At 46.4% G+C, this 27706-nt stretch overlaps 1 protein-coding gene across 5 annotated transcripts in view; it reads left to right on the top strand.

Moving 5' to 3' along the window:
• Nucleotides 1-27706, top strand: part of Tiam2 (TIAM Rac1 associated GEF 2) — a 227253-nt gene that overhangs the window by 114135 nt on the left and 85412 nt on the right. For 4 of the 5 annotated variants that reach the window (XM_087912123.1, XM_048420109.3, XM_085687874.2 and 1 more), the window contains 7 exons: nt 6922-7031; nt 8348-9559; nt 15109-15544; nt 18247-18419; nt 19255-19479; nt 25209-25394; nt 26567-26713. In XM_087912123.1, coding sequence (XP_087768249.1) covers nt 8354-9559; nt 15109-15544; nt 18247-18419; nt 19255-19479; nt 25209-25394; nt 26567-26713 — 2373 coding nt within the window. In that variant the 5' untranslated portion in view covers nt 6922-7031; nt 8348-8353. Of the gene's footprint in view, nt 1-4999; nt 5135-6921; nt 7032-8347; nt 9560-15108; nt 15545-18246; nt 18420-19254; nt 19480-25208; nt 25395-26566; nt 26714-27706 lie in introns of those variants that run through there. The other variant, XM_087912119.1, reaches the window with a different exon arrangement.

A 27706-nucleotide genomic window follows, 5' to 3' on the forward strand; every position in this document is an offset into this window, starting at 1 on the left:
AGCACTATGCGCACACTGGAGTAGATACTTACAGTGTGGAGCTGGTGTACTGTCTGATGTTGAGTGGCATCTGGCCTTACTGCTACGTGCCACCAGCATGACCTCATTCCCTTACGCCTGTGTCCCTGGAAGCCATAACCTCCAACTGTATTTTGATCATGCTAAATGCTGTCTAGAGAGCAGTCTCCCTATTTGCAATGACTGCTCTAAGGCATTAATAGTTACTCAGTGAGTAATTGGTATTATTTGCTCATCTTTTCAATCACAAGGATCTCATTTTTCAAGTGTGTGACTTGGGCCATTGTTTTGGGCATTTGACACCTCTTGTAAATTATGTTGTTTTATATAGTATGATTATTGGGGGGAATTGATCAAAATCACACATACTAATAGTACAACTTAGGCAATTATAAATTTGGTTTTTGGAGTTTTTTTATGGGGGAGGGGATTCAAGACAGGATTTCTCTGTGTAACAACTCTAGCTGTCCTGGAACTAGCTCTGTAGACCAGGCTGGCCTCAAACTCAAAGAGATCTGCCTGCCTCTGCCTCCCGAGGGCTGAGATTAAAGGTGTGCCTCCACTGCCTGGCTGACAATTATAAATTTGTACATAAATATAGACAAGGTTTAATGATGGATAATCAGCTATAGATCTGAAACAGCGGATGATGAAAGATTGGCTATCACATTACACAAACCAATTTACAGCAGAGGGGAATCATATTTTTTTAGGTGGTTTCACATAAATTTCCACACCTGATTCAGTCTACGAGGTGGGCATGCTAGATATTTTTTATCTTTAGTTTGTAAATGGGGAAATGAAAGCCAGAAAGGATGAGTACTTCTCCCAACATCTTAGACGCCATACCAGACATAAGTCAGCCTTCCCCCAACTTTGATGACACAAACCAGACCAAATTCTGAGCCTTGACTCCTGCGTGGCTGAAACATCTCTGCCTGACCCAAATAAAAAGATGTCAGCAGACCTCATGGTGCGTAGTGACAATGAGCTCCTATCTTATCTGGCTCTTGCTCTGGCTAAGGGATTTGCCATTGGGCTGTGAGGAGCCTCTGAGTCCAACCTTCTAATCTCTCAGAAACTGTGGAGCCTGCCGGTGTCTGCTTGTGGTAGAACTCGGGTTTTACTGTCTTGCTCAACCCTCCAGCTCCGATCACCCCATCATTTGCCCCCAGCCCTTCTTCTAGCCCTTCTGACTCCCGGTCCCTCAGCACATCTACCTACTTGCTGGCTTCTTCTGCTTCTCCATCTGGGCTCAGCTCAGCCCAGAGATGCAATAGTTCTGGTTTGTTTTGGTCACCTTCTCTCCTGCTGTAAGCCCTGCACTCCTCTGAGAACAGAGACGTTGGCCATCAGGGTATCTCACTCTGAAGGGAAATGACAATGAGGTAAGTCTTGAACTTCCTCGCAGAAGATGTTTCTCTCTGGTAGCTCACCATGATTGCCTGTCTGTAAAGTTGTATACATTTGCTGACATTTTTGGATATAGTAATTGATCACAATTTAAAAACCAGAGAGCCCCTTTCCATTCTGGTTTGTGTTGAACTTAAGAGGCCACCTGACAGTCATATGAATAGGGTCTGGGGGAAATGAAGGATTTCTTTTTAAGGCTCTTGGGATTGTGACTAACTTGAGCCATCTGAATCTTACTATTATATAATAAATGAAGGCAATCATGTGACCCTTTGTGCATGGCCTCCAAACTTTGCTCTGTGCACTGCTCAATGCCCTGTGCATCCCACAGGACCTTTGTTCACATTCTATCCCTATGAACTGTAGGCCGCATTGTGTCTGAGATGCCTACTATGTATTATTGTAGCTTACATACCTTCAGGCCTATGAACTTTAGACTGCACTGTATCTGAGATGCCTACTATGTATTATTGTAGCTTATATATCTTCAGGTGTCCTGATGCAATTTGGTATATTCTAACATATATTTTTGCTACTTTCAAGTGCCAACCAAGCCTCATAACTACATCTTTTTTAAGTTTACAGAAAATTTTTTGTTATTGTTTTATTATTTTGGTTTCCGTCTCTTTACCATCAAAAAGAGTTTTTAAAACCCAAATACTGTAAGTTTACCTTTGTAAAGGAGTTGAGAGACAGAGGTTGCTGAAACTTTGGCTTACTTACTTTCTTCTTTTTGAACAAAAATCCTAGCCGAAGGCTGAAGGGTAAATATCTTTGTCAAACTCACCAGGGACCATAGTTACATAGTGTCTCATGGGGGTTACACTGTCTGCCAGTGAATTTCACAGATGTTGGATGTGCTCTTGTTGGTGCAGTTTGTAAGACTGCTCCTTTTACCAGTGGGCGGAGCTGACCAGGTGTGGTGAACATCTGGTCAGCATTTGCCTCTGTTAGTGTGTGTACTGCTGTTGGCTCCCCTCCCCGCTCCCCACTCCTTTGGGCTCTTTCCTGTCTTAGTAAAGGAAACTTAGCCTCATGGTCTGTGAGTCTCTGGGTCTGCCATTCAAACACAGTCAATGGAGAGAGACCTTGCTTTCGGTCTGTGTCCAAATCAGCCTTCTAAGCTAGGAGGTGCTTTCGTTGATCCACAGGTGTTCCCAGAGGGCTTCCTGTGAGCCTATGGTTCAGGCATCTCTAGTCAGACAGTGAAGGATAGGGTCTTCTGGTGCATTTCCGAACTTATCACAAGCATACAGTTAATTAAGGGGCTGGGCATGCACTAAGGTGGGAGAGTGCTTGCTTGCCTAGGCTGCACAAAGCCCCAGGTTTGATCTGAGCACTGCATGCGCTGGGCCTGATGGTACATACCTGTAATCCTAGCCTCTGGGAGGTGGAGGCAGAACCAGGGCTTTAAGGTCAGGCTGAAATATATGAGGCCTCATGTCATTAAAATTAAAAGCTTCCCTTCCCTTCCCTTCCCTTCCCTTCCCTTCCCTTCCCTTCCCTTCCCTTCCCTTCCCTTCCCTTCCCTTCCCTTCCCTTCCCTTCCCTTCCCTCCCCTTCTCTTCCCTTCTTTTCCTATCTCCTTTCCTCCCTCCCTCTCTCTCCCCTGTTTCCCTCCCCCCTTCTTTCCTTCTGAGCAGTAATGCTCTGGGTGGAAAGGCAATGGGAGACACAGCCTGTTAGCACAGAGGCTTCTACTCAAGTGTAGGAGGGATTCTTGTCTGTGCAGTGGGAAAGTATTTCAGGATGGCTCGGTATGAAGGAAAGTCATAGTTTAAGGAAGAACCTGGTGAGATGGCTTAGTGTGGGTAAAGGCACTTGCCGGGCAGGCCCGGCCACCCAAGGTTGATCCCTGGAATCCTTGTGAAGATGGAAAGAGAACAGACTTTGTTCTCTGACTGGCACATGTGTACCATGGCATGCATACCCTCCCCATATGCACACAATAGTAAAAAATATTTTTTAAAAAGAAAAATTTCTAATATAGATTTTAAGTATTTGTGTTAAGGGCACATTTGAGAGCTCTTTTGGGGAAAAATACACACTTAATTGTGGATGTATGTGGACTTCTCAAGAGAATATCATTCAAATAGATCTTAAGTGAGCTTTTTAAAGAATTTATTTTTATTATATTTTAACTATGTGCATGTGTGCATGTAGATATATGAATGCAAGTATAGTTGCCTGCAGAAGCCAGAGGTATTAGATCCCCTGGAGCTGGAGTTATAGGCAGTTGTGAGCTGTCTAATAGGGTGCTGGGAACAAAACTCCAGGCCCCTGGAAAGGCAGTATGTACCCTTAGCCACTGAGTCATCTTTCCAGTCCAATGGGCATTATTTTTTAGAAATAATGATTTCTAAGGTGCTTTGGGCAGGATTACAAGCTTTGTAATCATAAGACAAAGAATGTTGCTCAAAAAAAAATCTTACTGACCATAGTACACAAGAAAGTTAGGGATTGTGTGTTGGTTGCAATCTGCAGTCTCACCCCAAGAGATTTCCATGCCACCAATAAAAGGTTTAAATTCAAAGTTTAAACTTTTCTGTTTCCCTCAGATCATTGTTAACATTCTTATCTGAAATCTCTTGATTGATATCTCTGGACGTGATGTCATGGTAAATTTTGTTATATTGAAATTCTTGACCCTTTTTAGACAGGTCTCAGGTAGTCTAGGCTGGCCTCAAGCTTGCCTATCTGCAGGTGAGAAGGGCCTTAGACTTGTGACCCTCCCACCTCCACCTCCTGACACTGAGGTTACAGTTGTGTGCCATCACAGCTGGATTATGGGGTTCTAGGGTAGTGAATCCAGAGCCCTGTGCCTATTAGATAAGCAGCAGCTGAGCTACATCACCCCCTGTCCTGACCTGCTGGGTGAGGTGCCTTCCAGCCTCAGCCGGCTGCAGGGCAGAGAATTCCACTTGGCATAGCACCCTCTTCTGCATCCCTGAGCACCGACCTCTGTCATCCAGGAGTATCCAACAGTTGGCCCCACACTGGCAGGTTCGCATGACTCTGGAGTACCCTGTGGGGTGCTGCTGGATCAATGAGAGAGGCTCAGGAACCTTTCTCTTTCATGTTGCCACTGGTGACAAAAGTATTAAATTGAATGCAGAGGCTCACTCCCTTTACTGACTGTGAAGGTACAAGGAGCCATAGCTAGGAACATCTGCAGCCATTTTTTCCTCCCTAAGTTTAAACATACACCGTGCTGCGGGGAGCGGGGGGGGAGGGGTAGACTAACAGCTCAGGGTGTGTGTACTTCACAGAGATGGGACTCAGTATTTGTACTCCTGTGTCAGACTGGGCCTGTCTTCCCATTACTAGCCTCTCTTTGGTATATATATAGGGAAATGGCTCACTGGGAGGCAGGGGCAGTCACATAGAAGGCTGTATTTCAGTCTCATTAATTAGGTGTTAGCCTCAGTTTTAATTAGTTCAAATGAGCCATTACGTTGCCTGCTTGCGCCCTTGATTCCCCCCCCCCCCCAGTGTAAAACACGTTTGTCAGGATAGAACCAATCAGGGAACGTGTGGCTTTGGTTTTATTTAGAGGAACCTGGGCCCGGTGCTACTGGCTTCTCCTCTCTTCGACTTTGTAAGTCATGTTGGATCCGTCCTGAGGATATATCCAAGAGCCAATCAGCGTGCAAAGAGATGCCCAGCCTCAGGACTCTTCAGAGAGATGCGAATGGAAACCACAGTGAGGAGCCTCTACCCACGGGGTGGTGGGGGTGGCAGTGTCAGAGCGGTATGATACAGAGTTGGTGGGGATGGGAAATGATGCAGCTGTTGTGAAAACAGCTGGGTCCTTAGAGGATGAGGACCACTTCATCTAGCGGGTCCACTTCCGGGACCCTACGCGGAGGGCTGGTAGGCGGTATTTGTTCGTCCATGTTGACAGCAACATTATCCATGTTAGCCAAGAGGTGGAAGCAACTCAGACGTCTACCATAATCAGTGAATAGATGAGAAGAGTGTATATGGCCAGACTCCATGCACATGGGGGGATGTCATTAAACCCTAACAAGGAAGGGGATTCTGACTGCCACTCTCATGCATGAACTTCAAAGGCATCACTCTTTGTAGAATAAGCAAGCCGTAGGTGGGTCATTATTTTGTGATCCTCTTTTATGGTGTGCATAGAGGTGTCACATTTGTGGGGGCAGAAGATAGAGCAGTGATAGCCAGTGGTCTGGGTCATGAAAACCAGCCCATCACTGCTCAGTGGCTACAGACTTTCAGGACTGTAGCAACGGATGGTGATGATGGTATCCTGGCAACATGAAGACACTTAGTGTCATTGGGCCCAAATTGAGGAGGACGGTCAATCTTGTTAGGCACGTTTTAATGTAGTTATGGAATCGACTCCAGAAAAGGAACTCAAAAGGCCTCTCTTGACTCTTCATCACTTTGCTGTTTATATCTGTGAGAAAATAAAGGCAGAACACCACCAGATGGCACTTCCCATCTCAGCCCTCCCTGCTTAGATGGCTACCTTGTCCTTTGGAGGGTGACCTCTGGTCCCCACCAGCACGGGCTTGAGAAAAAGTCAAACTCATGGGTGAGGTCAGCCTCCCTTGTAACTTAGGACTTTAGCCAAGGACTATGATTTTACGTGGGGCTTTTGTTTGTACTCCTTGGGCAAATAGAGAACAATGCGCTGTTCTTATCCTGCAAGGGACCGGATGGGGGAGCACATCCCTACACCTTGTCAGCAGAGTCTGTTCTCCTGGGAGTGGTGACAGATGAGCCTGGCTCATTTGAACGTTCTCACCGGCTTCTGCGGCCACAATGGCTGTCATTGGCTGCAGACAGGGAACGGACAGTTCTGGCAGCCTGTAGATCTCTAACAACTTGATCAATCGGGAAGCTCACAGACCTCTCGTGTATTGGCTTGTCAGTGTGTTGTTTTAGTTCGTGAAACTGTTTTCATTTATTTATTTATGGGCTGGGGGCGTACATACCGTGGTGTGCATTGACAGGAGTGTCCCGTCTCTCCACCACATAGCATCCAGGGACCTAACTCAGACCATCAGGCCTAGCAACAGATGCCTTTGCTCACAGAACCATTGACAAGAGATTCTTGAACATTAATACTTTATTTCTGGATAATCTATATTAAACCATTGGGCAATTATTTATTTATTTATTTATTTATTTATTTATGCATTTTAGAGATAGGATCTGATATAGTCCAGGCTTGTAGCCTACGACCCCAAATTTCCTGCATAGTCATTGATGACCCCTTGACCTTCCGGTCCTCTTGCCTCTGCCTCCTGAGAACTGGTATTATAGGCACATGCTGATGTGCCTGTTTTAAGCCATACTGAGGATCCAACCTAGGGCTTTGTAGGTTATTAGCAAATACTACCAAGTGAGCTACCTCCCCAAGTTTACTTTTTTGCTTTTCCTTACTGGGTGTCCAGTGTGAAATGCTCGATGGAGTTTTCACGTGTTTTATTTGTATGTGTTTGTTTTGGTTTTCAGGATCACCTCATGGACTCACATCCCCGTGCTTGTTAAGTGCCTGCCTCTTTCCCAGGAGCTGTAAACCCTGCCAAGCGTTAACCTGCCTCCCAGCAAAGGCCAGGCTGCAGGTAATGACAGCTCAGATTCCTGGACCTCTCAGAAAGCACCGGACCCACTGAGTAATGAAGAAGGGTTTATTTGCTCCAGTGGCTAGGGTTTTAAAGTCTTTGATAGCTGCCATGAACCAGATAGCCATCCATTTGATTTCTGCTCTGTGAGGCTACAAGCTTTGATGTGCAAGAATGAGGAGCTTGAAAGCCTGCTAAATATGCCTGGAACCTGAGAGGAAGGGCTGTAGGCTCATAACAGTTCCGTGTTTATGAGCTTTAAAGGGGTTGGGGGAGGTTTGGAGCAAATTTTAATTTGCATTTTGCTTACTTCCTCAACTCCTTGTGCTAACTGGAACTTTAAAGGGAATTTAAAGAGGCCAGAACCTTTTTCTGTTGTCCACATCCTAAACTGTAAGTATTTGAATGTTTTCTCCCAAAGCATTCTAAAGTTAATTGACTAGGACTGTGGTTGTTTGGGAACTCAGTATGGCGGTCATCTGGCTCCCAGGGCTCTGCACTTGTAGGTTCATCTTGCTGTCAATTGGATTTTTTTTTTTAATGACAACACTGCTGAACTTGTCCAAACAATTCTCTTGAAATGATTCAGCGGGAAACACAGAGTGACACCAGTTTCCGTGGTGTTTCCATTGTCAAGTGCTGTATGTGTGATCTAAGAGAAAAAGTACATGGGGCGGTACATGTTGGGGTATGTTGTCAGTGCAAAGATTGCACTCAAAGACCTGAGTTTTTGAGGGTTTTGGAATCTGGAGGGATCCTGAGACCCATTCCCCAATATTATATGAGCTGTTGGCCTCAATAATGATTCCTCTGTAATGAAAATGTAATTTCTCTGATATCTCTCTGATTGTATGCCCATGCATCTAGATTTTCTTCCATTTTTACTTCAATGATTATTAGCCAACATTCGGTCTGAAGGGCTTTACTCTTAGCTGATACTTTGATGCGTTTTTTGACAACGCACCACTGACAGTGCATTTAAAATCCCTAGCACATGAGTTTTAAGGGGATTTAAAGAGACCAGAACTTTTTTCTGGTGCCCACACTCTAAACTGTATTTGAATACTTACAGTGCAATAGTCCATGTGACCAGTGTGGCCTTTCGCAACAGGGGAACCAGTTCGTCAAATGACTCTTGTCTCTGCGCCTTTGACTCTGGTCAGGCATGGAAAGAAAGGTCCTGTACCCTCCAGTCCCCTTGTTTAATATTAACTATTGCTTATTATTATTAATCATTGTATTTAGAAAACCCTGAATTACTGCAGTGTAATTTAGATCATGACTCATACTGATACAACTGTTCTCCGGTTCTTTAGGTTAAAATGGGAAACTCTGAGAGTCAGTATACCTTCCAAGGGTCCAAGAATCATAGCAATACCGTCACCGGTGCTAAGCAAAAGCCTTGCTCCCTGAAAATACGCAGCATTCATGCAAAAGATGAGAAGTCTTTGCACGGATGGACTCACGGAAGCAATGGAGCCGGCTACAAGTCCAGGTCCCTAGCCCGAAGCTGCCTTTCTCATTTTAAGAGTCACCAGCCTTATGCCACCAGACTCAATGGGCCCACATGCAAAGTCTCAAAGGGCATTGTCTACTCTAAGCACAGAGCAAACGCCCCGGGAAATGACTTCCAGGGCAACCATGGTGCTTTCATGCCCGAGAATAGCTTCCACTATGTTGGCCACGAGTCAGGGGAGAGCCACGTGACCTCCAGGGACTGCAATGGACACCTCCTCACCTGCTACAGGAGAAATGAGAGCATCACGGGGTCCACCCCGCCAGGCGAGGACCGCAGGAGCCCCAGGGTGCTCATCAAGACACTAGGGAAGTTAGATGGGTGTTTAAGGGTTGAGTTCCATAACGGTGGCAACCCCCACAAAGGGACCTCAGAGACCCCCAGTGGACCTGTGCAGCTGCTGAGATATTCCCCTACGTTGGCATCGGAAACCTGCCTGGTGCCAGAAGCTAGGCGGGATTCGGGTGCAGACTCTCCAGCCAGCCAGCGCCCCTCTCCCACTGACTCTCACCTACGTTCCAGCAAAGGTAGCTCGCTGAGTTCAGAGTCATCTTGGTATGACTCCCCGTGGGGCAATGCTGGAGAGATGAGTGAGGTGGAGGGCTCCTTCCTGGCTCCGAGCACCCCGGACCCGGACCCCAGCCTCCCCACCAGCTTCCCACCCAGCGACACCAAAAAACCTTTCAACCAAAGCTCTTCCCTCTCCTCCCTCCGGGAACTGTACAAAGATGCCAGCCTGGGATGCCACTCTCCCTCAGGAACCTGCCGTTCTTCCGATGAGTATATCGGCTCCCAAGTCAGCCTGAGTAACCGCGTTTCATTTGCGTCTGACATGGACGTGCCCTCCAGGGTGGATCACAGAGATCCCACACACTACAGTTCCTTTACTCTCCCCTGTCGCAAGTCCAAAGCCTTAACTGAGGATGCCGCAAAGAAAGACACCCTCAAAGCCAGAATGCGACGGATCAGCGACTGGACAGGAAGCCTCTCTAGGAAGAAGAGGAAACTGCAGGTGAGAACACGCTGGGGTCCGGGCCAAAGGGTCCTAGAGTTTTCCCCCATCTGTATAGTGATGGTTATCTGTGATGATGTTAGGTGAGAGGTGAAGGGAAGAGTTTAGCCGGACCCAGCATGGCTCTTTTTTCTGATGGGGGTTTACTTTCTCATTTGCTTCAGGCATGCAATTTGAGTTGTAGCCGCCAGCTCCCGTGTCTCCATGTTTTAGCCAAGGCATGGGGCAGGATACCACTACTGAGTGGGTAGAAGAAGGATAGACTGATACTTCATGGTTCTGGAGTTTGAAAAGTTGGGAGTCACTGTGGTGAGATTCTGTGTAGGGTCCATTCCCATCTCCTGAAGGTTCTGACCTTACACAGCAGGGAAGGGAGAGGGGGGACCCTAGTCTCTTTCTTTTCTTACAAGGACACCTATATCTTCAGAACTGTAACCCCTGGCTCTCATCTAAACCTAATCCCCACTTAAAGGCCCCTGTTACTCTCTCCGTTAAGACTTGTCTTAGGCTCCAAGGTGGGAGAAGACAGCATAGCACTCAGCCGTAGCTGAGTCACTGACTGCCCAGCCTTCAGAGCGCCACTGGGCCTCCTTTGTTTCTGTGCCATGCACAGACTTCCCTCTGGTGGACTGTGTACCATGTGGACTTATGAGCAAAATAACTCGAATTTTAAAAAGAGAAGTTTGATGCTAGAAAGGACCTCCATATCTTAGAGACGAAGGAACTGAGTTATCAAGGAGTTTGCTGTCTTCCTGCTCAGGTAGTGGGGAAGCTTGTTGGCGTCCACATCTGTAACACCTCAGACAAACGCCAAGAAGTTGTTGATACTGTTAATTATTGTTGAATAAGATGGAAGATTTAGTTCCTTTTTGTTTTCAAGAGAGCCATTAGAACAGCTTTTTGAAAGTTTTGTCTGTGGATTCACCAATGATTGATAATCTAGAGATGTGAACAAGATTGACTTTCTGTTGGTAAATATTCCAGTCCTATTGTCCAGATATTCCTTTTCCGTTCATAGAAAAGATTAGCATAAGGTTCTTAAAGATGTAATCTAGCTACATGTGATGGTTCGGGACTGTTATGCTAACAACTTGGGAAGCTGAGGCAGGAAGATCAAGTCTTTCTGGGCTACAGAGTGAGTTCAAAGATAGCCTGGGTCACTTAATGAGACCCCGACTCAAAGCCCTGGGCAGCTCAATGAGACCCTGTCATAAAGTTAAAAAAATAAAAATATGTCTTGGTACATAGTTCTATAGAACAGTACACATGGAAGATTCCTGAAGTCCTAGGTTCAACCCCTAGTAGCTCACACAGAAAAAAGGCAATCCATGCACAGGAGGCGTTTGTGAAGATGTACTTTAACAAGGCATGGAAGGGATAGCTACTTTCTCTCACCCACAAGAACTTCTGTATGCCAGCAGAGCGATGATTCAGAAAGCTGGGCTTGATGGACAGGCATTTGTTTTGATTTAAAAGATGACATAAAAGGAGCAGCTCTTTCAATACAGACCTTTAAGTCTATCCTCATGCGTGTGAGCCTGAAAACCAGACAGCTGAGAAAGAATGCCGTACTAGGAGACAGAGAAGCATGCACCAGAGAGAGCTTGGTAAATACCTACTATCAGTTTTCGCTGACAAAGACCCTCATCCTGTCTTGGCTAAGCATTTTGTTCTTTCAGTCTGGATAGGATAGGCTTTGCTGAGTCAACAGTGCCCCTGCCCCCATCTCTGTGACTTGAGATGACGAATGCTTGCTTCCCTGTTCAGGATACATTGTTCATTGTAGTCCACAGGTAGCGTGGGTCTGTGCTACTCTCTGAGACCCTAGGCGGACAGAACAGCTGTCGTGAAGAGTGTATAAGCTACTGCAGCAGAGAATGTTGTGTCTTCACTTGGAAAGCTTTCTCTCAGAACTTTTTCTCGGTGTTCTTACCTTCTGCTTACATTCCCTGAGCACAGCAAATGATAAGGCCAGGCCTGACTCCGTGGAGGGGTGTGAAAACAATTCTACCATGTACCTTGAGGAGTGGCTTGTCACAGGGAGGATTTAGGACGCCGAGACCCCGTTTCTGGCCCCCTCTAATAGTCAACCTTCACTTCTATTCTGAAGTAATGTTGTCTCAGAGACCAGCAGTCTTTTTCTGGCTAGAGGTGAGGTGTGTAGACAAGGTCTCAGTCCTTTTCTTTGCATATGAGGCTAGAGATGGGGTTTCCTCTAAGGCATCATCTTTTGCCTTTTCAGTAAAAGGATATTTTATTAGGATATAGTTAATAAGCAGAAATTGAATATATTTAGCATGTATAAGATGATACCTTGACATTCATATACAATGGGAATGGTCACCATCACCAAGCTAGTTGACACAGTCACCACTAAACACAGTTATTGAATTGACTTTATTTTCTTGTGAGACTCTAAATAATCTACTGCCTTGGCATATTTCATATGCGCAAAGAAGCCTCCAGCTTCAGTCCAAATGCAGTATAGTGGATCTCTAGAACTTTCTTGGCTGTGAAACCAGTGTTATAGCTGTGCAGCCTCTTTCTTAGCCTGGCCTCCATGTCTACTGAGTTTGGATTCTCACATAAGTGAGATGGATCGTGCAGTGTTTGCTTCCCTGTGGAGTGATGTTACTTTCATCCCCTCTTGCAATAGTTAGTGCCCTGATCATCAGGTGTTGGCTGAGGTTTCTGTCCTGCCTGGTCCTGTAGCCGTAAAGTCCCAAAGAATCACACAGAGGTCTACACCAATCACAAACGGATTGGCCCACTAGCTCAGGCTTCCCATCAACTCTTATATTAGCCCATTATTCTTGTCTATGTTAGCCACGTGGCTTGGCACCCTTTTCAACGAGGCAGTCACATCTTGCTTGCTCTGAGATGTCTGGATCATGACTGAAGACTGCAGAATCCGCTTCCCAGAATTCTCCTGTTCTCATTGCCCCGCCTCTACTTCCTGCATGGCTACCAGCCAATCAGCATCTCATTAAACAAATGTTTACAGGGTAAAACCATTGTCCCACAGCAATCAATGACAACAGTGTTAATTGGCCATATGTAACTTGGGTGCGGCTCTCTGCAGAGATTTGCTGCTTCTGAAGCACCCCGCTAAGTCTCTCACAAGGAGAGAGATTCTCCCCATGGCTGGGGCAGTGAGTCAGAGAGTCTTGGCTGCTGTGACATTAATGCAGCTAAAAATGCAGCCTTCCTTCATGACCTAGGAGTTTAAGAAAAGTCTCAGCAAAGCGGCGGTTAAGAGAAGAATCTCCAAGTATTTTGAATTTCCCGAGTGACTCATAGCAGCTGTTTGATTCGCTCCTTGAAGCTGAGGTGTTGGTGTATAAATAAGAACGACCACAGGACATGGTGTAAACACACTGGGAGACGCTAGTGTGATTAGTAAGAGCTGTTTGGGTTCTGGGCTCTGTTTTTAGCACCTGGGCCTTGGAAAACCCTCCTCCATTGCCCAGAGGCAGCTTTCCTATAAAAGACACCCAGTGAATGTGATCTGATTGGTTTTTAGGTGAAATTTCCAAAAGAAAGCATCAAAAAGAAAGAAAGAAAGGAAGGGAGGAAGGAAGAGAAAGGAAGGAAGGAAAGAAGGAAGGAAGGAAGGAGGGAAGGAAGGAAGGAAGGAAGGAAAGAAGGAAGGAAGGAAGGAAAGAGAAAACATCTCCACAAGGTGGAGTGTTCAAAATAGGGACCTGACTCAACAATGACCCCTTACCCAGTTTATTCTTACTTTGATTTTGACAGAAAGGAAATAGTGTGAGAAGCTCACCAACAGCTGAGTAGTTGATTGTTGTTATATGTTTGATGCCTAGCCTTTAATGACTGAGTCCCTACTCGACTGTTTTTTCTTTCCTTCTTTCTGTCTCTCTTCCTTTCTTCCTTCCATCCTTCCCTCCCTCCTTCACTTCCTCCCTCCTCCCCCCTCGTATATAGTGTTCTATCTGCTTGTTTGCCTGCATACCAGAAGAGGGCATCAGATCTCATTATAGATGTTTATGAGCCATCATGTGTTTGCTGGGAATTGAACTCAGGAACTCTGTACAAACCAGTCATTGCTCTTAACTTCTGAGCCATCTGTCCGGCCCTTCTGGACTGTTCCTAACCTTTCCCTTGCAGCTATATTAATCTGAGCTGGGTATTTGGGATGTCAGTGCTTTTTGAACTTGGAGTGAACTCACTGCTATCTTATTTATTAAATTAACTTATTTACTTTTGAGGTAGGATCTCGCTCTCTAGCCCAGGCTGCCCTGGAACTCAGTAGATAGACTTTGTTGGTTTGAACTCGTGGCAATCCTCCTGCTTCAGCTTCCCAGTATGCTGGGTTACAGGTGGAAGCTACCATTGACATCTGGTTTTCTCCCATTCAGCAATGAATGCTCCATCTGTCAGCTGCTCTCCATGAACGCATCGGAATGGATGTCTTACGCTTGTAGCCTGACTCGGTGACCGACTGGCTGTGTGTTCTGTGTCCCTAGCTTTAGCAGGAGGCAGCAGTTTTTATGTAATTGTGGGCTTATTCAGAGTGGCTTGTGTTTGAGTTTGTACTGGAGCCAATATTAAAGTCAAGAGTGACATCTGAGGCGTCCTCTGGTGCCTAAAGTAAAACAGGTACTCAGATTAAAGGAGTTGGACCAAAGAGTTCACTTCTTTTTTCTTAAGATAAATTCCCGAATTAAATAAAAATGCAAGTCTTAAAAAACAAAACCCAATAACCTCCAGTTCCTAGGCAGTACTCCTAGTGGATTATGAATCCTTGCAGCTTCGGTTTTTACTATATGAAGGGGAAATAGGATGGTAGAGGTTATTATATATAGGAGTCTAAGCCTGGTTAGTTGGTCAGAAGACTTCATTTGCAACAGACAGAAGAAGAATTGTGTGTGGCTCAATTCTAATAGTGTCAGCTCCTAACCCTCCCACCCCTGTGGTTGTTTTCTAAGTCAATGGTTTCACATGATTTAGGAGAAAAATGGATGATAAGAACATGGGTCCTTTCCTAAAAGATACTGAATCATAGTTAGCAAAGAATATCATTCTTGGTGGGTGGTTGTGGCACACGCCTTTAATCACAGCACTCAGGAGGCAGAGGCAGGTGGATCTTTGTGAGTTTGAGACTAGCCTGGTCTGCAAGAGCTAGTTCCAGGATAGGCTCCAAAGCTACACAGAGAAATTCTGTCTTGAAAAAAAACAAACGAAAAAAATATCATTCTAGAACTCTTTACTAGTACGTTTTAAATATACTGGCTAATTGATATGCTGTCTGATTGATTTGGTATTGAACTTAGGCCAGGTTCAGAGAGCCAGTGGCTTCTTGCTTACTTCTTTACACTTGACTCCACTGGTGTACGTGAGATTGGGTGGTGCTCTTTCTAGAATTCTTTTCGTTTGGAGATGTGATGATTTGAGTTGTGTTTTGTTACAAGGCTCTTTGCATCACCCTTTTTGGATGTAGTCACCTACACCGAGGCTATATAGAGGGCAGTTGCTGTGGCTACCATAGCTTGTGGTGATGACCAGCTGGTAATTTGTGTTGTGTTTAGGAACCGCGGTCCAAGGAAGGCAGCGAGTACTTCGATAGTCGCTCAGACGGACTGAACGCAGACGTGCAGGCATCCACGCAAACTTCTGCCTTACTGTGGTCAGGGGGCTCAGTTCAAACCCTGCCTCAGAGAAGCGAATCCACTCATGTGATTGGCAGCGATCCCCTCCAACAGAACATTTACGAGAACTTCATGCGAGAGCTGGAAATGAGCAGGGCCAACATGGAGCATGCCGACACGTCCACGGAAACCGTGGAGTCGAGCAGCGAGTCTCTGAGCTCCCTGGAGCAGCTGGATCTGCTCTTTGAGAAGGAGCAGGGAGTGGTCCGGAAAGCCGGGTGGCTCTTCTTCAAACCCCTTGTCACCTTGCAGAAGGAGAGGAAACTGGAGCTGGTGGCTCGGAGGAAATGGAAGCAGTACTGGGTGACGCTGAAAGGTACGTGGGCTAAGGTTCACTGCAGGCTTGTCTTTCAGCTGTCTCGCCGCCAGGAAGTGCTGGTGGGTCAGCATTAACGTAAGAAAGTATGAAGGATACTGTGTGTCTGTGTAACACATACACACCCATATACACGCAGAAGCCGGAGGACAGAGTCAGGTGTCATTCCTCAGGGGTTGTCCACCTTATTTTGAGACATAGGCTCTCTCCAACTTAGACTTCTCCAATTCTACTAAACCACGTGGCCAGTGAGCCCCAACATCCACCCGTCTCTGCCTTCCCAGCACTGGAATTATATAGACTATCACTATGCCTGAGTTTTTGTTTCTAATGTGGATTTCTAATGTGGAAGCTCTCAAACACAGAGCTTCATACTCACAAGGCAGGAAGGTTACGAACTGAGCCACTTTTCCCAGCCCTGACTTGAAAGATTGCAAAGCTATCATTTCCTAGTATGCTCCACTGTAAACACTTAACAAGTGTCTTTAGTTATTTACTTAACCATTCATATGTTATTCAGTCCAATAATCAATCATTTTTAAGTATATTATTTTCTCTGTGTGTTTCTCGGCCACTCTTTGATACTTTGCTTGTGCCTAGAGTAACATAAAACCCTAAAATTACTGTCGCATATGCTTCTTGTGCTATCCGGGCTGCATATGCTCAGAACTCCCAAGCAGTACCCTTCCTAGATGGAATGTTCTCCAGAAGGTTGGGCCTGCATCCTCCCCTTTCACCGACTAAGAAAGTCTGATTGCCGCTACCCCTGCACAGCTGTTTCCTTGTTCACTTATTTGGGGTTGGACCCGGGGCCTTGGACACGCTGAGCATATGCTGAGAGGCCCTGCTACACTCTCAGTGTGACGTCCCTCCTCTCAACTTCCCTGTGTTCCTTTCTTACAACAGAAATGGGGATTTGTCTTGAGGGAAGAACGCCGCTCACACACACAATGCCAGTTAGCAACCCTGGTTGCTTTGCTCGCTGCCGTGTACAGGTTGGAAGAACCCCATCTTGTTGGGTGGTGAGATGCCTCAGTGAGCGCAGCCCTGATTTATGCAGGTGCAGATGGGAGGTGGAGCCTCAGCCTCAGCAAAGGCCCCCTATGATTGTCAGAGACATGATAGGGCATTTCAGAAGCCATGATTGGATGTTCCCACCCCTACTTCCATAGGGAAGAGAGCAGAAGCACAGATCACACATGTCCACAGCAGGTGTGAACTGCCTAGCGTGCCTCCCTCATAGTTTTCCTGTGCGCTCTGTTTAGGAATTCCCGAACCCCTCCCCTAACCTTGGTGGGTAGGCTTCATCTCTTTATTGCCTTATAAGCTCCTCTAGTAAGTTTCCCCAGGAGATAGCGTGTGCCGTGTGTGAAGGGCCCAGGACCCAGTGACTTCTCATTATGGGTTAGGATCCTTATGGTTCAAGATTGGCTGAGGAAAGCAAACAACAGACCTAGTTTTCATGTCCCAGGGAAGCAGGCTGTAATGCATAAGAGGAAAGATTTGGAAACATGGAATAAAGATCAGCTCCGGGGAAAAGTGGGAAGGGATCAGGAAATTCAGCCTTAGCTGACTCAGGACAAGGTATGGAGTTTTGCTGAGAAGTTTTATAAGTGCAGAGAGGTTTAAGAATTATATCTATAGGTCGTGGGGATTGCTCTTCCAGGGTGACAGGATGAAAGTAAAGGTAAGCATGTCTTCAAAGGATACATGTCACCCTCACCTCTGCCATTAGCAGTCTTGGGATTCTTGCAAAGAAGGTAGCAGTCTCCTTCCTTTGCCTGGTCATGTGTGACAGCCTTTCCTAGGGAGATGTAACAGGTCTAGGGTACCAGGTATGAAATCCCTTCTGTGGAGCAGGCATTCAATCCAATCCAAAGCCTTGGCTTCCCCCATAACCTTCATGTCTCCACTTCTTCCCTCTGGGAATTCATTGTGTTAAGATCAACTTCCTTGGCTTCAATTCTATAAATTATAATGTTGGAACTAATGTATTTTGATTAATCTTATTTGAACACACACACACATATACATGTGTGTATATAATTAAAATTTGGAAATTATTCTTGAGGTGATCATATGGATAAATTGGAAATGGTTTTCTGTAGAAAGGGATTATTACTGAACTGTCTTCTTGTGACCTGCTGTCACCGATGTACACAGTAAGTAGACAAAGACCAGAGTTTGGAAGATAGAACATTTACAGGGGACCATCTGCCTTTCCCAATGGGTGGCTTTCCTTGAAGTTCACAGGGTTTCCTTGGCTGGAGGGTTGTCAAGGGCACTCAAGCTCACAGTTTCCTGTGAGTGAGAAGGAGGGTGCTGAGGTGAGAAGACCTAAGTTCATATCCCTGCTCCACTGCCATCTGGTCTGGAGCACCCACATATGTGACCGCATCCCCAGTTTCTCATTGCTAGATTGGAGTATGTCGCTCTGAAAACCTTGCAGGACAGCTGTGTGGAGAGAATCCCTGGGGAGACAGGCAGAGGCACACTGCGTTGTAATTGGTCATGATGTCACGTTGACCGTATCATCTGGTTTTCATTCTGGTCTGCACATGCCAGGGTTGCCTTGTTCACACAGCAGCAGCCTCTTTTGCAGGTGTCTGGGAACATTGGGGATGGTATCACTTATCTCTCATGCCTTTTGTATGTTCGCTGGCCCTGCGGTGGGAGTGTCATTCTGCTTCTGTCTTTCCCAGGCTGTACTCTGCTGTTTTATGAGACTTACGGGAAAAATTCCACGGACCAGAATAGCGCCCCACGGTGTGCCCTCTTTGCAGAGGACAGCATTGTGCAGTCTGTGCCAGAGCATCCTAAGAAGGAGCATGTGTTCTGCCTGAGCAACTCCTGTGGCGACGTCTACCTTTTCCAGGTACTGCTGCTGTGCAAATGGGGGGATGAGGTGATGGCACGAGAATGAATAAGATGAGAGCAAACAGGATTCGAAAGGAACTTGGATGTGAATCCAGTAAATGCTCCATTAGCTTTGGGATGAGGGTGTGAGTAGGAGACTCTGGCTCCTCATTCCTACCAGTACCAAGACCTGACCATTCCTATAGCAGGCATTTGTCAGGTCCTTGTGAAGTTCCAGGCTCCTGCCTGTCATATCACGTGAGGACAAAGAGAAAATACTGTGATCTGGGCTCTGGGTGTAACACATGACCTAGGGAGGGCAATGTTTGAGAGTTCCAGAACTGAGATCTTTTTTAAAAAAGCCTAGAGATGGAGGCCAGGGAAGAAGCTTCAACCACTCCCAGGAATCCTAGGAAAAGTCAAAGAAGCAGCTTTTCAGGTACACTAGACCCTCCTAGACTAGTGTTGTAAAAGTGGCAGCAATCTGATAGAAATGCCTAGCTTGGTGGTGAGTCCCACAGACTGATTGATTTCTGGTACCATTGTTGAGCGCCTGTGTGTGTTGAGCACCTGTGTATGTTTGTCAAGCACCTGTGTGTGTCTGTTGAGCACCTGTGTGTGTGTGTGTGTGTGTGTGTGTGTTGAGCACCTGTGTCTGTTGAACACTTGTATGTCTGTCGAGCACCTGTGTGTCTGTTGAGCGTGTGTGTGTGTGTGTGTGTGTGTGTGTGTATGTGTGTGTGTGTGTGTGTGAAGAGATCTCTTGGGTTTGACACATCAAACCTTGGTCTTCCATTTTGGAGAAAACTTTTGTGCTCAAATAATCTCCAACAGTTCCTCCATCCTGTGTTTAGGCCACGAGCCAGACAGATCTGGAAAACTGGGTCACCGCCATACACTCGGCGTGCGCATCCCTTTTTGCAAAGAAGCACGGGAAAGAGGACACGGTGCGACTGCTCAAGAGCCAGACCAGAAGCCTGCTTCAGAAGATCGACATGGACAGCAAGATGAAGAAGATGGCGGAGCTGCAGCTGTCTGTGGTGGGCGACCCCAAGAACAGGAAGGCCATCGAGAACCAGGTACCACCGACTGTGCCGCTTCACGGCCCCTATGCACGCTCCCATGTGTGTTGTACGCTCCCTTCTCAGGTCTTCCCTCTCTTACATATTGCACATATCAATATATCTTAGCGATGCCCCTGGCTTTAAAGCATAAAAAATAATTATGAAAGGTGAATCTTATTGCTAAGATTTGTAACATGAAGGCCGACTTGTTGGGGTTTCTGTCCTGCCCGGTACCCCACAACCGGCAAGTCCCAAAGAAAATCAGAGTCTACATTAGGTTATAAACTGATTGGTCCTTTAGCTCAGTCTTCTTATTAACTAATTCTTACATCTTACGGTAACCCATAATTCTTTTCTGTGTTAGCCATGTGGCTCAGTACCTTTTCCAGCGGGGCAGGTTACATCTTGCTTCTCTGTGGTCTGGGCAGGAATGGAGGAGGGAGCTTTCTGCTTCCCAGAATTCTCCTGTTCTCATTGCATCACCTCTACTTCCTGCCTGGTTTTCCCACCTATACTTCCTGCCTGGCCAATCAGCATTTATTTAAAATGTGATTGACAGATTACAGACAATTCTCCCGCACCAAATATTACTTTAGTTAGAAAGCAAGCCCGGTAAACATGACAATAAAGAACACTCTAGAATGAGCTCAGTTAGGTGACACCTGGCATAGTCTTCAAATGCTCTGAGAGATCACAGGGTTGCAGTTGGGCAGGGAACTTGAGAAAATGATGACCATGACTCCCTGGAGGAAGACGGCCTTGAGACTTTGAGTTATGTTGGGAGAGGGGATTTCCAGGCTGGGAGAAGGGCAGGGACAGATGTAACAGAGCGGTGGCTTGGGGCTCCTGAGCACCCTAGCACTGAAGTGTTGCATTGGCATGATAAGTACTTGGCACTCCGCTGGGATGGCTGCTGGTGCAAATGTCAGTGCCTTTCCTGTAACAAAGTCTATCATCAAAGTGGTTTATAAACAATGGGAAGTTATTGTTCATGGTTCTGGAATCTGAAAGTCCTCTGTCAAAGCCTGAGCAGATCCTACATCAGATGGAGCCGGCTTCCCTGTGTGTAGGTGGTATATGCTGTTCTGATGTCTTCTTATATGGTGGAAGGAGCAAAGGAATTAATTTTCTGTGTCTCCTTCATAAGGATCTCATTCCCAAGTGCTTCTCCATATGACCTACTTACCCCCTAGAAAGCTCTACTCCCCAGCTCTGTCTCCTTGGGAATTCAGGCCTTTGCTGTGGAAATCTGGGGGAGACACACAAGTCAGGCCGTACAGAGTTTGGCACGAAGACTTGGGTAGATTTATTTTATCCATTTGTTGTGAGTTAGATCTTAGTTCCCACATGTGTTGAAGGTGTGATCTCCCTTCAGCAGTGTTCACAGGAGGGGCCTTGAGGAGGTCATTGGCTCACAAGGACTATGATGTCATGGGTGAATGAAGTATTAAAAGTAGTAAAAACATTAGGAGCTGGGGCCTAGGTGAAGGAAGTGGTAAGTGAAGGCCTGCCCTGAAAAGGTGTATTTTGTCTCTGGCCCCTTTCCGGCCACCATGAGGTGAGTAGCTTTGTTCTGCCCTGAGCAGTCCCCCATGTTCTGTCTCACCACGGTCCAGACACAACACAGCCAGGGGACCGTACACCAAAATCTCAGAACTTGTGAGCCGATGGGATCTTTCCTCCTCTAAGTTGATTTTCTCAGGTGTTTCATCATAGCTATGGAGAGCTGATTGCCTTCTTGGCGCTGAGGGCTGGAGGAGGTTGCAGTGTTTTAAGTTGGAGAGAAAGCACAGTATAAGCAACAATTTTAGGAAATGTTAGGAGGACAGAGCGACTTAGGAAAGACAGTGGGCAGTAAAGTGGGCCATGGTCTGAATGTTCAGGTACAGAGGTCTCGTAGCAAGTGGCTACAAGAAATGTTTGATAGTGTCTATTTTCTAAGTAGAAAATGCCAGAATGCAGTTTTCAGTAATTCTTCAGATTTATACTGCTGAATGGGCCTGTTCTTGTTGCTCAGGGTTCCTGCTCACAGAGCCCAGGAGGAAAGCAGAGGGTGGAAGAATGTGGGGTTTGTCCAGAAGACGGGGCTCCCCACCCAGAGTCCAGCTTGCATTCATTCTCTTGTCTGTGTCCTGCTTTCATCTGGGAAGAGCTCACCCTGCAGACAGGCCTAACCTAGGGCAACAAAACCCATTGTTCTTCGGCTCCAGCACACAGGGACAGTGTTTCCAGAGGAAAAAGCCCAGAGTCTCCAGTGAAGAAAAGACTTCCCAGGGAGAGGTGGAGTTGCATCTCTTGTGCTGCTTCATGTGTGCAGTATGAAGCCTGTAATCTGTAGTCTCCATCCTAGACTGGGATTTTTGTTTTAACCAAGGTAGGAGGGTTGCTTGTGAGTTTCAGGTGAGCCTGAGCTACAGCAAGACCTGGCTCAAACAAACAAACAAAACCAAGAGAATAAATTGTATATCTTAGTGACCTCTGCCATATGCATGTGTCTGAGAACAGTGCCCTGATAATCACTTTTAAAGCAAGTCCAGGTAATTTAGTATCTTAGTGTAACTGGTCAATAATTAGCTCTACTGTGTCATGGGGTGGTTAAACTATTTTAGGGCTCTTGTTAGGTGAATCGTTTGCTTAACAATTTGCTTTCATTTTCTCTTTTTGTAGTCTCATGGAAGGACTCTTGAGTACACACAGCTTTTGAATACTGATTTGTCTCTTTTGTTTGTTGACACCTTTGCTCCAGAAGTTATCCTTAACGCTTCAGCTTCAAGAGCCTCTCAGTTATCTGTGTTCTGTGGGGTGTGTCCTAGGTTTAATGCCCAGATTCCACATGGCAGCTCACAACATCTGTGGCTCCACTTCCAGGGAACCTGATACCCTCTTCTGGCCTCTGTGGACAGTGCACACATGTGTGCTTAGACAGTAGACATGCGGGCAGTGCATCCAGACATAAATGGTCTCTGCCTATAAGTACATTCATCCCCACCCCACTCCCACATACGTTCTTTCCATATATTTTGTTGCATTGTTTATAGTTCATGAATAAATTATGGATGGTGTCTCATCACTTCTGATCTCTGGTGGGCAGGGCTTGCTACTCTGTAACTTTTTACACACATCTGAGAGTATTGAGTGGTTAGGGGGTCCAAAGAGGAGCTCGTCTTACATACTGAAATCAGCAGAGCCTGTTAGCGTAGGTCTGTAGTCCCATCCACTTGGGATGCTAAGGCCAGAAGATCAGAAATTAAAGCCAGCCAAGACTACATAGCAATGACTGGCCAACCTGGGCAACTTATCTAGACCCTGGCACAGAGAAAGCAAGTCAGGCTGCTGCTGTAGCTTAAGTGTAGAGCATCTGTGTCGTGCAGGGCATTATTCTTCGAGGCCCATTGCCCACTCTTTGGCAGAGTCCTGTTGGTCATTTTGAGTGTAGCTTCCTGATACCATCTTTTCACTCTGGTTTTCTTTACCCCTGCTGCCAGTCCTAATCTCTCCCCACCTCCTCCACCCCTGCCTCACAATGCTCATGCAAATTCCCGATGAGAAGATCTTCTATTGAGTTTCAGAAATTCTGCCTTAAAGTTATCTCACCATGTTAGTTTTTTTTAAGGCTATAATTTAGTCAACTTTCCCCAAAGGGTATCAGCAGGAGTTACAGCCACTAGGCAACTGTCAGGAACTTGTAGAGAGAGCCATTCGCTCTCCGTTTGCTAGTCCCAAAACCTAAAGAAAGCAAGTGTGTAATTGGATTGAAGTCCAGAAGGTTTCTGTGATTTTCCAGGCTCTTGTGCCTCAGAACAAAGAATAGGACCCAGGCACATATGTGTAGAGGTGGAAATAGTGGAGGTTATTAAGAATGAGGAGAACACTCCCAAGAATCCAAGGATAATGCTGGGTCAGAGAGTGCCAGGCTGGGAGTGGCGTACCTGTAGGTGTCGTTCACACTACGTCCACCTTCTACCCACTGTGTGTGTGTATTGTTCTCTTTTCAAACACGCTCTGGCCCTTACACAGACCCTGGTCTGGGAGTATCTAGTCTTCTGTTAACTGAATGACTCATGTGAACCTCGATACATCTTTCTCCAGGTCTTTCTCTTCTTGGCTGGCAGTTGCTTTCAAGTCCTCATTTCACTAGGAAAGTTTTGTCTGTTGTATCCACAGGCCTGGACCAATGAGGGCCCAGTCCCATGCTTCTTTCATGTGTTCTGTAAGCTACCCTGTTTAAAAGTTGCCACTGTGACGAGGCACTCCAGTTACTCAGAAGCCACAGCTGGGCTGGGCACTTTCGTTCATAGACCATTTTCTCCCAGAGACTCCAGAAGCTTCAGATCTGGCCACTGTGTGTCCTCACGGTGGCAGATGCTATGGTGTCGATGACTTCTTCATGCAGTACTGATAAAGTCTCTGGGACAGGACCTCTTTGAAGTTGGTGGGTGGAGAAAATGGCTGTCAACACCCTTTCCTGATAGAAAGACACTGTGACTCTGTCACCGCCACAATGACTGTTTCATGCCGCTGTGTAGGTCATATGCTTTGCTTAAAATAAACCACGCCATGGTCCGCTCCTCCGGCCTCTGGGCTATTTCATGCGGCAGATGATGCAACTTTCATTTGAGCGTGTCCAATGCGTGCCAGACCCCACTCTGTGTCCTCATGGGGCGCGCCTTTGAAGTCCTGAGGGAGGAAGCATTGCAAATTAAGTCCAGTTAGTACTTTATTTTCCTTTCCGTTTATTATTTCAGACAAGTAAATCGGGACAAAGGCCTCACCACCTCTAGGCGGTCTTGGCATCCTCCCAGATGGCTTCCCCCTCCCCCTCACAGCCTCCCATTGTGTCCCCTTTCCAGGAACTAGGGTTCTGCCCATTGAAGTGGGCTGGAAACGGGGTGCAGGTATGTTAGCAGTTCTGCTGTGGCCTTTGGAGGAACCTCATGAGAGTGGCTGTATCCATTGCCCCAGCCTTACTGTGCCCTGCACATCCTGTTCTATGTTTACTTAAAGGTTGGAGATGATGAAGGATGTGTTGTGCTCAGACATTTGGAAACTGTGGCGAGGGGGCAGCTTAGATGAAGCCTTGAAGATGTGACATGATGGGGGGGGCATTTGTGGAGGAGAATGGGGAACAATTGTGGAGCGGTTTGAGGACAAGGCTATTGATGGAGGTGCTATGTACAGATACGGACTTTCTTTAGTGGGCAGTAGGGAGATGGTGGAAAGTCTGGTGGGCAGCAGAACAGGTGCAGCCTACTTCAGGGAGCTTTAATTTAGTACACACTGCAGGCTAGGCATGTGTGTAGACCAGGGGACACTCTGTCCTTGGAGGGTCCTCCCTCTGGAAGGTTGACGGTTGACAGAACTGGGTTTGGAGTTTTCAACACAAGATAACAAGGTCAGAGCTATAGCTTCCTAGCACTGGAGATTGTGTGTGTGTGTGTGTGTGAGAGAGAGAGAGAGAGAGAGAGAGAGACACCCAGGGCATTTCTGTAGGAGGGTGTGAGGGAGAGAGAGAGAGAGAGAGAGAGACAGACAGACAGACAGACAGACAGACAGACAGACAGACCCAGGGCATTTCTGTAGGAGGGTGTGAGGTATGGGGATCAGGGGAGTGGATTGAAGCCACACCACTCCTGCTGATAGAAACTGTTCCTTGAGGGCTGTGGGAGCTGAGGCTGCTCACTTGTAGTTTGAACAGCACAGAGCTGTAGCTTAGGTCGAAGTCATCTCTCCTCTTGCTGTTTAAGATCCAGCAGTGGGAGCAGAATCTGGAAAAATTCCACATGGACCTGTTCCGCATGCGGTGCTATTTGGCGAGCTTACAAGGTGGGGAGCTACCGAACCCCAAGAGTCTCCTTGCTGCCACCAGCCGCCCATCCAAGCTGGCTCTTGGCAGGTTGGGCGTCCTGTCTGTTTCGTCTTTCCATGCTCTGGTAAGTTCTTGGGGAAGGCTGGGTCAGTGACTTGTGTAGAGGCTTGTTTTTCCCTAACTGGTTGCTAGCTTCCAGCTTCTGCTGGGAGTTAGCCTAGTAACTGACAAGGGTCACAGAGGTACCGGGCATCAGCGTGGGAGACTGTAGTTTACAGTTCCTCGGGTTTCTGGGAGTCTAGCTATTAGTTAGAAGTTACTCCATGTCCTTATCTACTGGTCTGTCCTTCCTCATACTCTTGGGAAGGTAGGACCTTTGAGGAATTGTCCTACCGGGTGAAGAAGAAAAAGATGCATTAAATGTTGCCCAGCCTGGGGCAGGAATGACAACTCAGTGAGTAAACTTGTTTCCTTGCAAGTGTGAAGACTGAGTTTTATCCCTAGAACCTAGACTTGGAGAGGTTCAGACCCACAAGAACCAAACTCCAAAAACAGGAGAAAGAAAAGAAAAAAGAAGATGTAGGGCTTGGGTGATGGCCCAATTGTTAAAGCAAGATGAAAGGACTTCTGATTTGCATCCCTGTAAATGCTCAGTGGCCATGACTACCGCCTGGGGACAGGATTCCCGGAGCTGAGCAAGTTGACTAGTCAGTTAGTAAAATCAGTGAACTCTGAGTTTGACTGATATTCCGTCTCAAATAGCAGGAAGAGGGCTTGGGGATGATTCCTGATGTCAACTCCAGACCTCCCCACATGCACTTACACACACACACATATGAACATACACATAACACCACATACACATGAAAAAGAGAAAACTTAAAAGAATAAATGAGGTGGATGACACCTCAGGAATGACACAGAGCTGACCATTGGTGTCCACATGCACCTGCAGATGTGTGAACACACATACAAACACAACACATTAAGATTTTTTGCTGAGGCAAGGATCCCCGTGGGTAGAGTCTGAAATTACTGCTGGCTTCTGTATTGAACTGGCTCAGTTTGTGGGGCTCTGAGTGGTTTCGCTGACCCGGTTGCCCACTGTAGAGCCATCTGGTTGTTGGAATTCGGCTTGTGCTGTTTAGGTAAGAGGCATCTGTGTGAAGGCTCCATTTCTGTGTATGAGCTATGCATCAGACACAGTCAGTGACAGAACACAGGGCGAGACCGACGTCTCCATGCAGAGACACTGTGATTGACTTTAAGATGGCTTGCAACTGTATTTTCCATCAGGTGTGTTCTAGAGATGGCTCCACTCTCAGGAAGAGGACACTCTCCCTTTCCCAGAGAGGAAAAAACAAGAAAGGCATATTTTCTTCCTTGAAAGGGCTGGATACCCTGGCAAGAAAAGGGAAGGAGAAGAGAGCTTCCATAACTCAGGTGAGTTCTCCACGTGGGAGGAACAGGAGGCTGGGTGAGATTCTTGGCACCCGCCTCTGGAGACTGCCGCAAGTCAGAAGTGTTTATCTTCTGCTAAAGGTGAATTCAAAGTTGACACAAAAGAATCTAGGTTCACCAGGGACATGTACCCATGTGAATTATACAAACGACTTCTTTAGCGTACCCTCAAAAGCAGGCCTGCCTGTGTGGTCTTAGGAACACAGGAACGAGAATTCTTAGAAGAGGTCTGGGGATGTGGCCCCGCTGGTGGAGTGCTTGCTTAGCGTGCCTGAAGCTCTGTGTTTGATCTTCACTGCTGCACACCCAGGAACATTTGTGCACAGGTGTAAACTGAGGAAGGAGTATCAGGAGTTCAAAGGCATGGTCAGTGAGCATGAGGTCAGCATGGACTAGAAACCCTGACTCCAAAAGAAGAAAGAGAAGCAGAACATGAGGCTTGGGTGTGATTCAGTAGTGGAGAGTTTGCCTAGCATGTGTAGACCCCTGCTAGAAGAAAAGGTATGTATGTATGTATGTGTGTTTGTATGTATGTGTATATATATATATACATACATGTATATATACATATATATATGAATGTGGTGGGGGCTAATAATTAGAAAAACAATCCATACTTTTTGTTGCCTTGTATCAATTTATATGAAAATGAATGCAGAAAAGTAATGCTAGTCTAAGGGAATGCAGCTAAATTCTGTTGATGATTGTCCTAGATCCTATTGATAGTACCGATTCTCTAGGCCTAGATGATATTGGTTGATAGTGCTAGATTCTGTTGCTAGTCCTAGATTGTACTGATGGGTAGTGCTAGGTTCTAGTGCTAGTCCTAGATCTTACTGATGGTGCTGGATTCTATGGCCATGCTAGAATCTGTGCTCCCTCAAGTCTTTCACCCTGACAATTGCATTTTGTCAGCCTGCAGAGGGAAAATCTGGTGCTCTGAAAGGCTCAGCCAGTTAGCTACTCTGTGCACCA

The sequence above is a fragment of the Myodes glareolus genome, chromosome 1 (genome assembly GCF_982192425.1).
Source record: "Myodes glareolus chromosome 1, mMyoGla1.1, whole genome shotgun sequence".
Taxonomy (NCBI): domain Eukaryota; kingdom Metazoa; phylum Chordata; class Mammalia; order Rodentia; family Cricetidae; genus Myodes; species Myodes glareolus.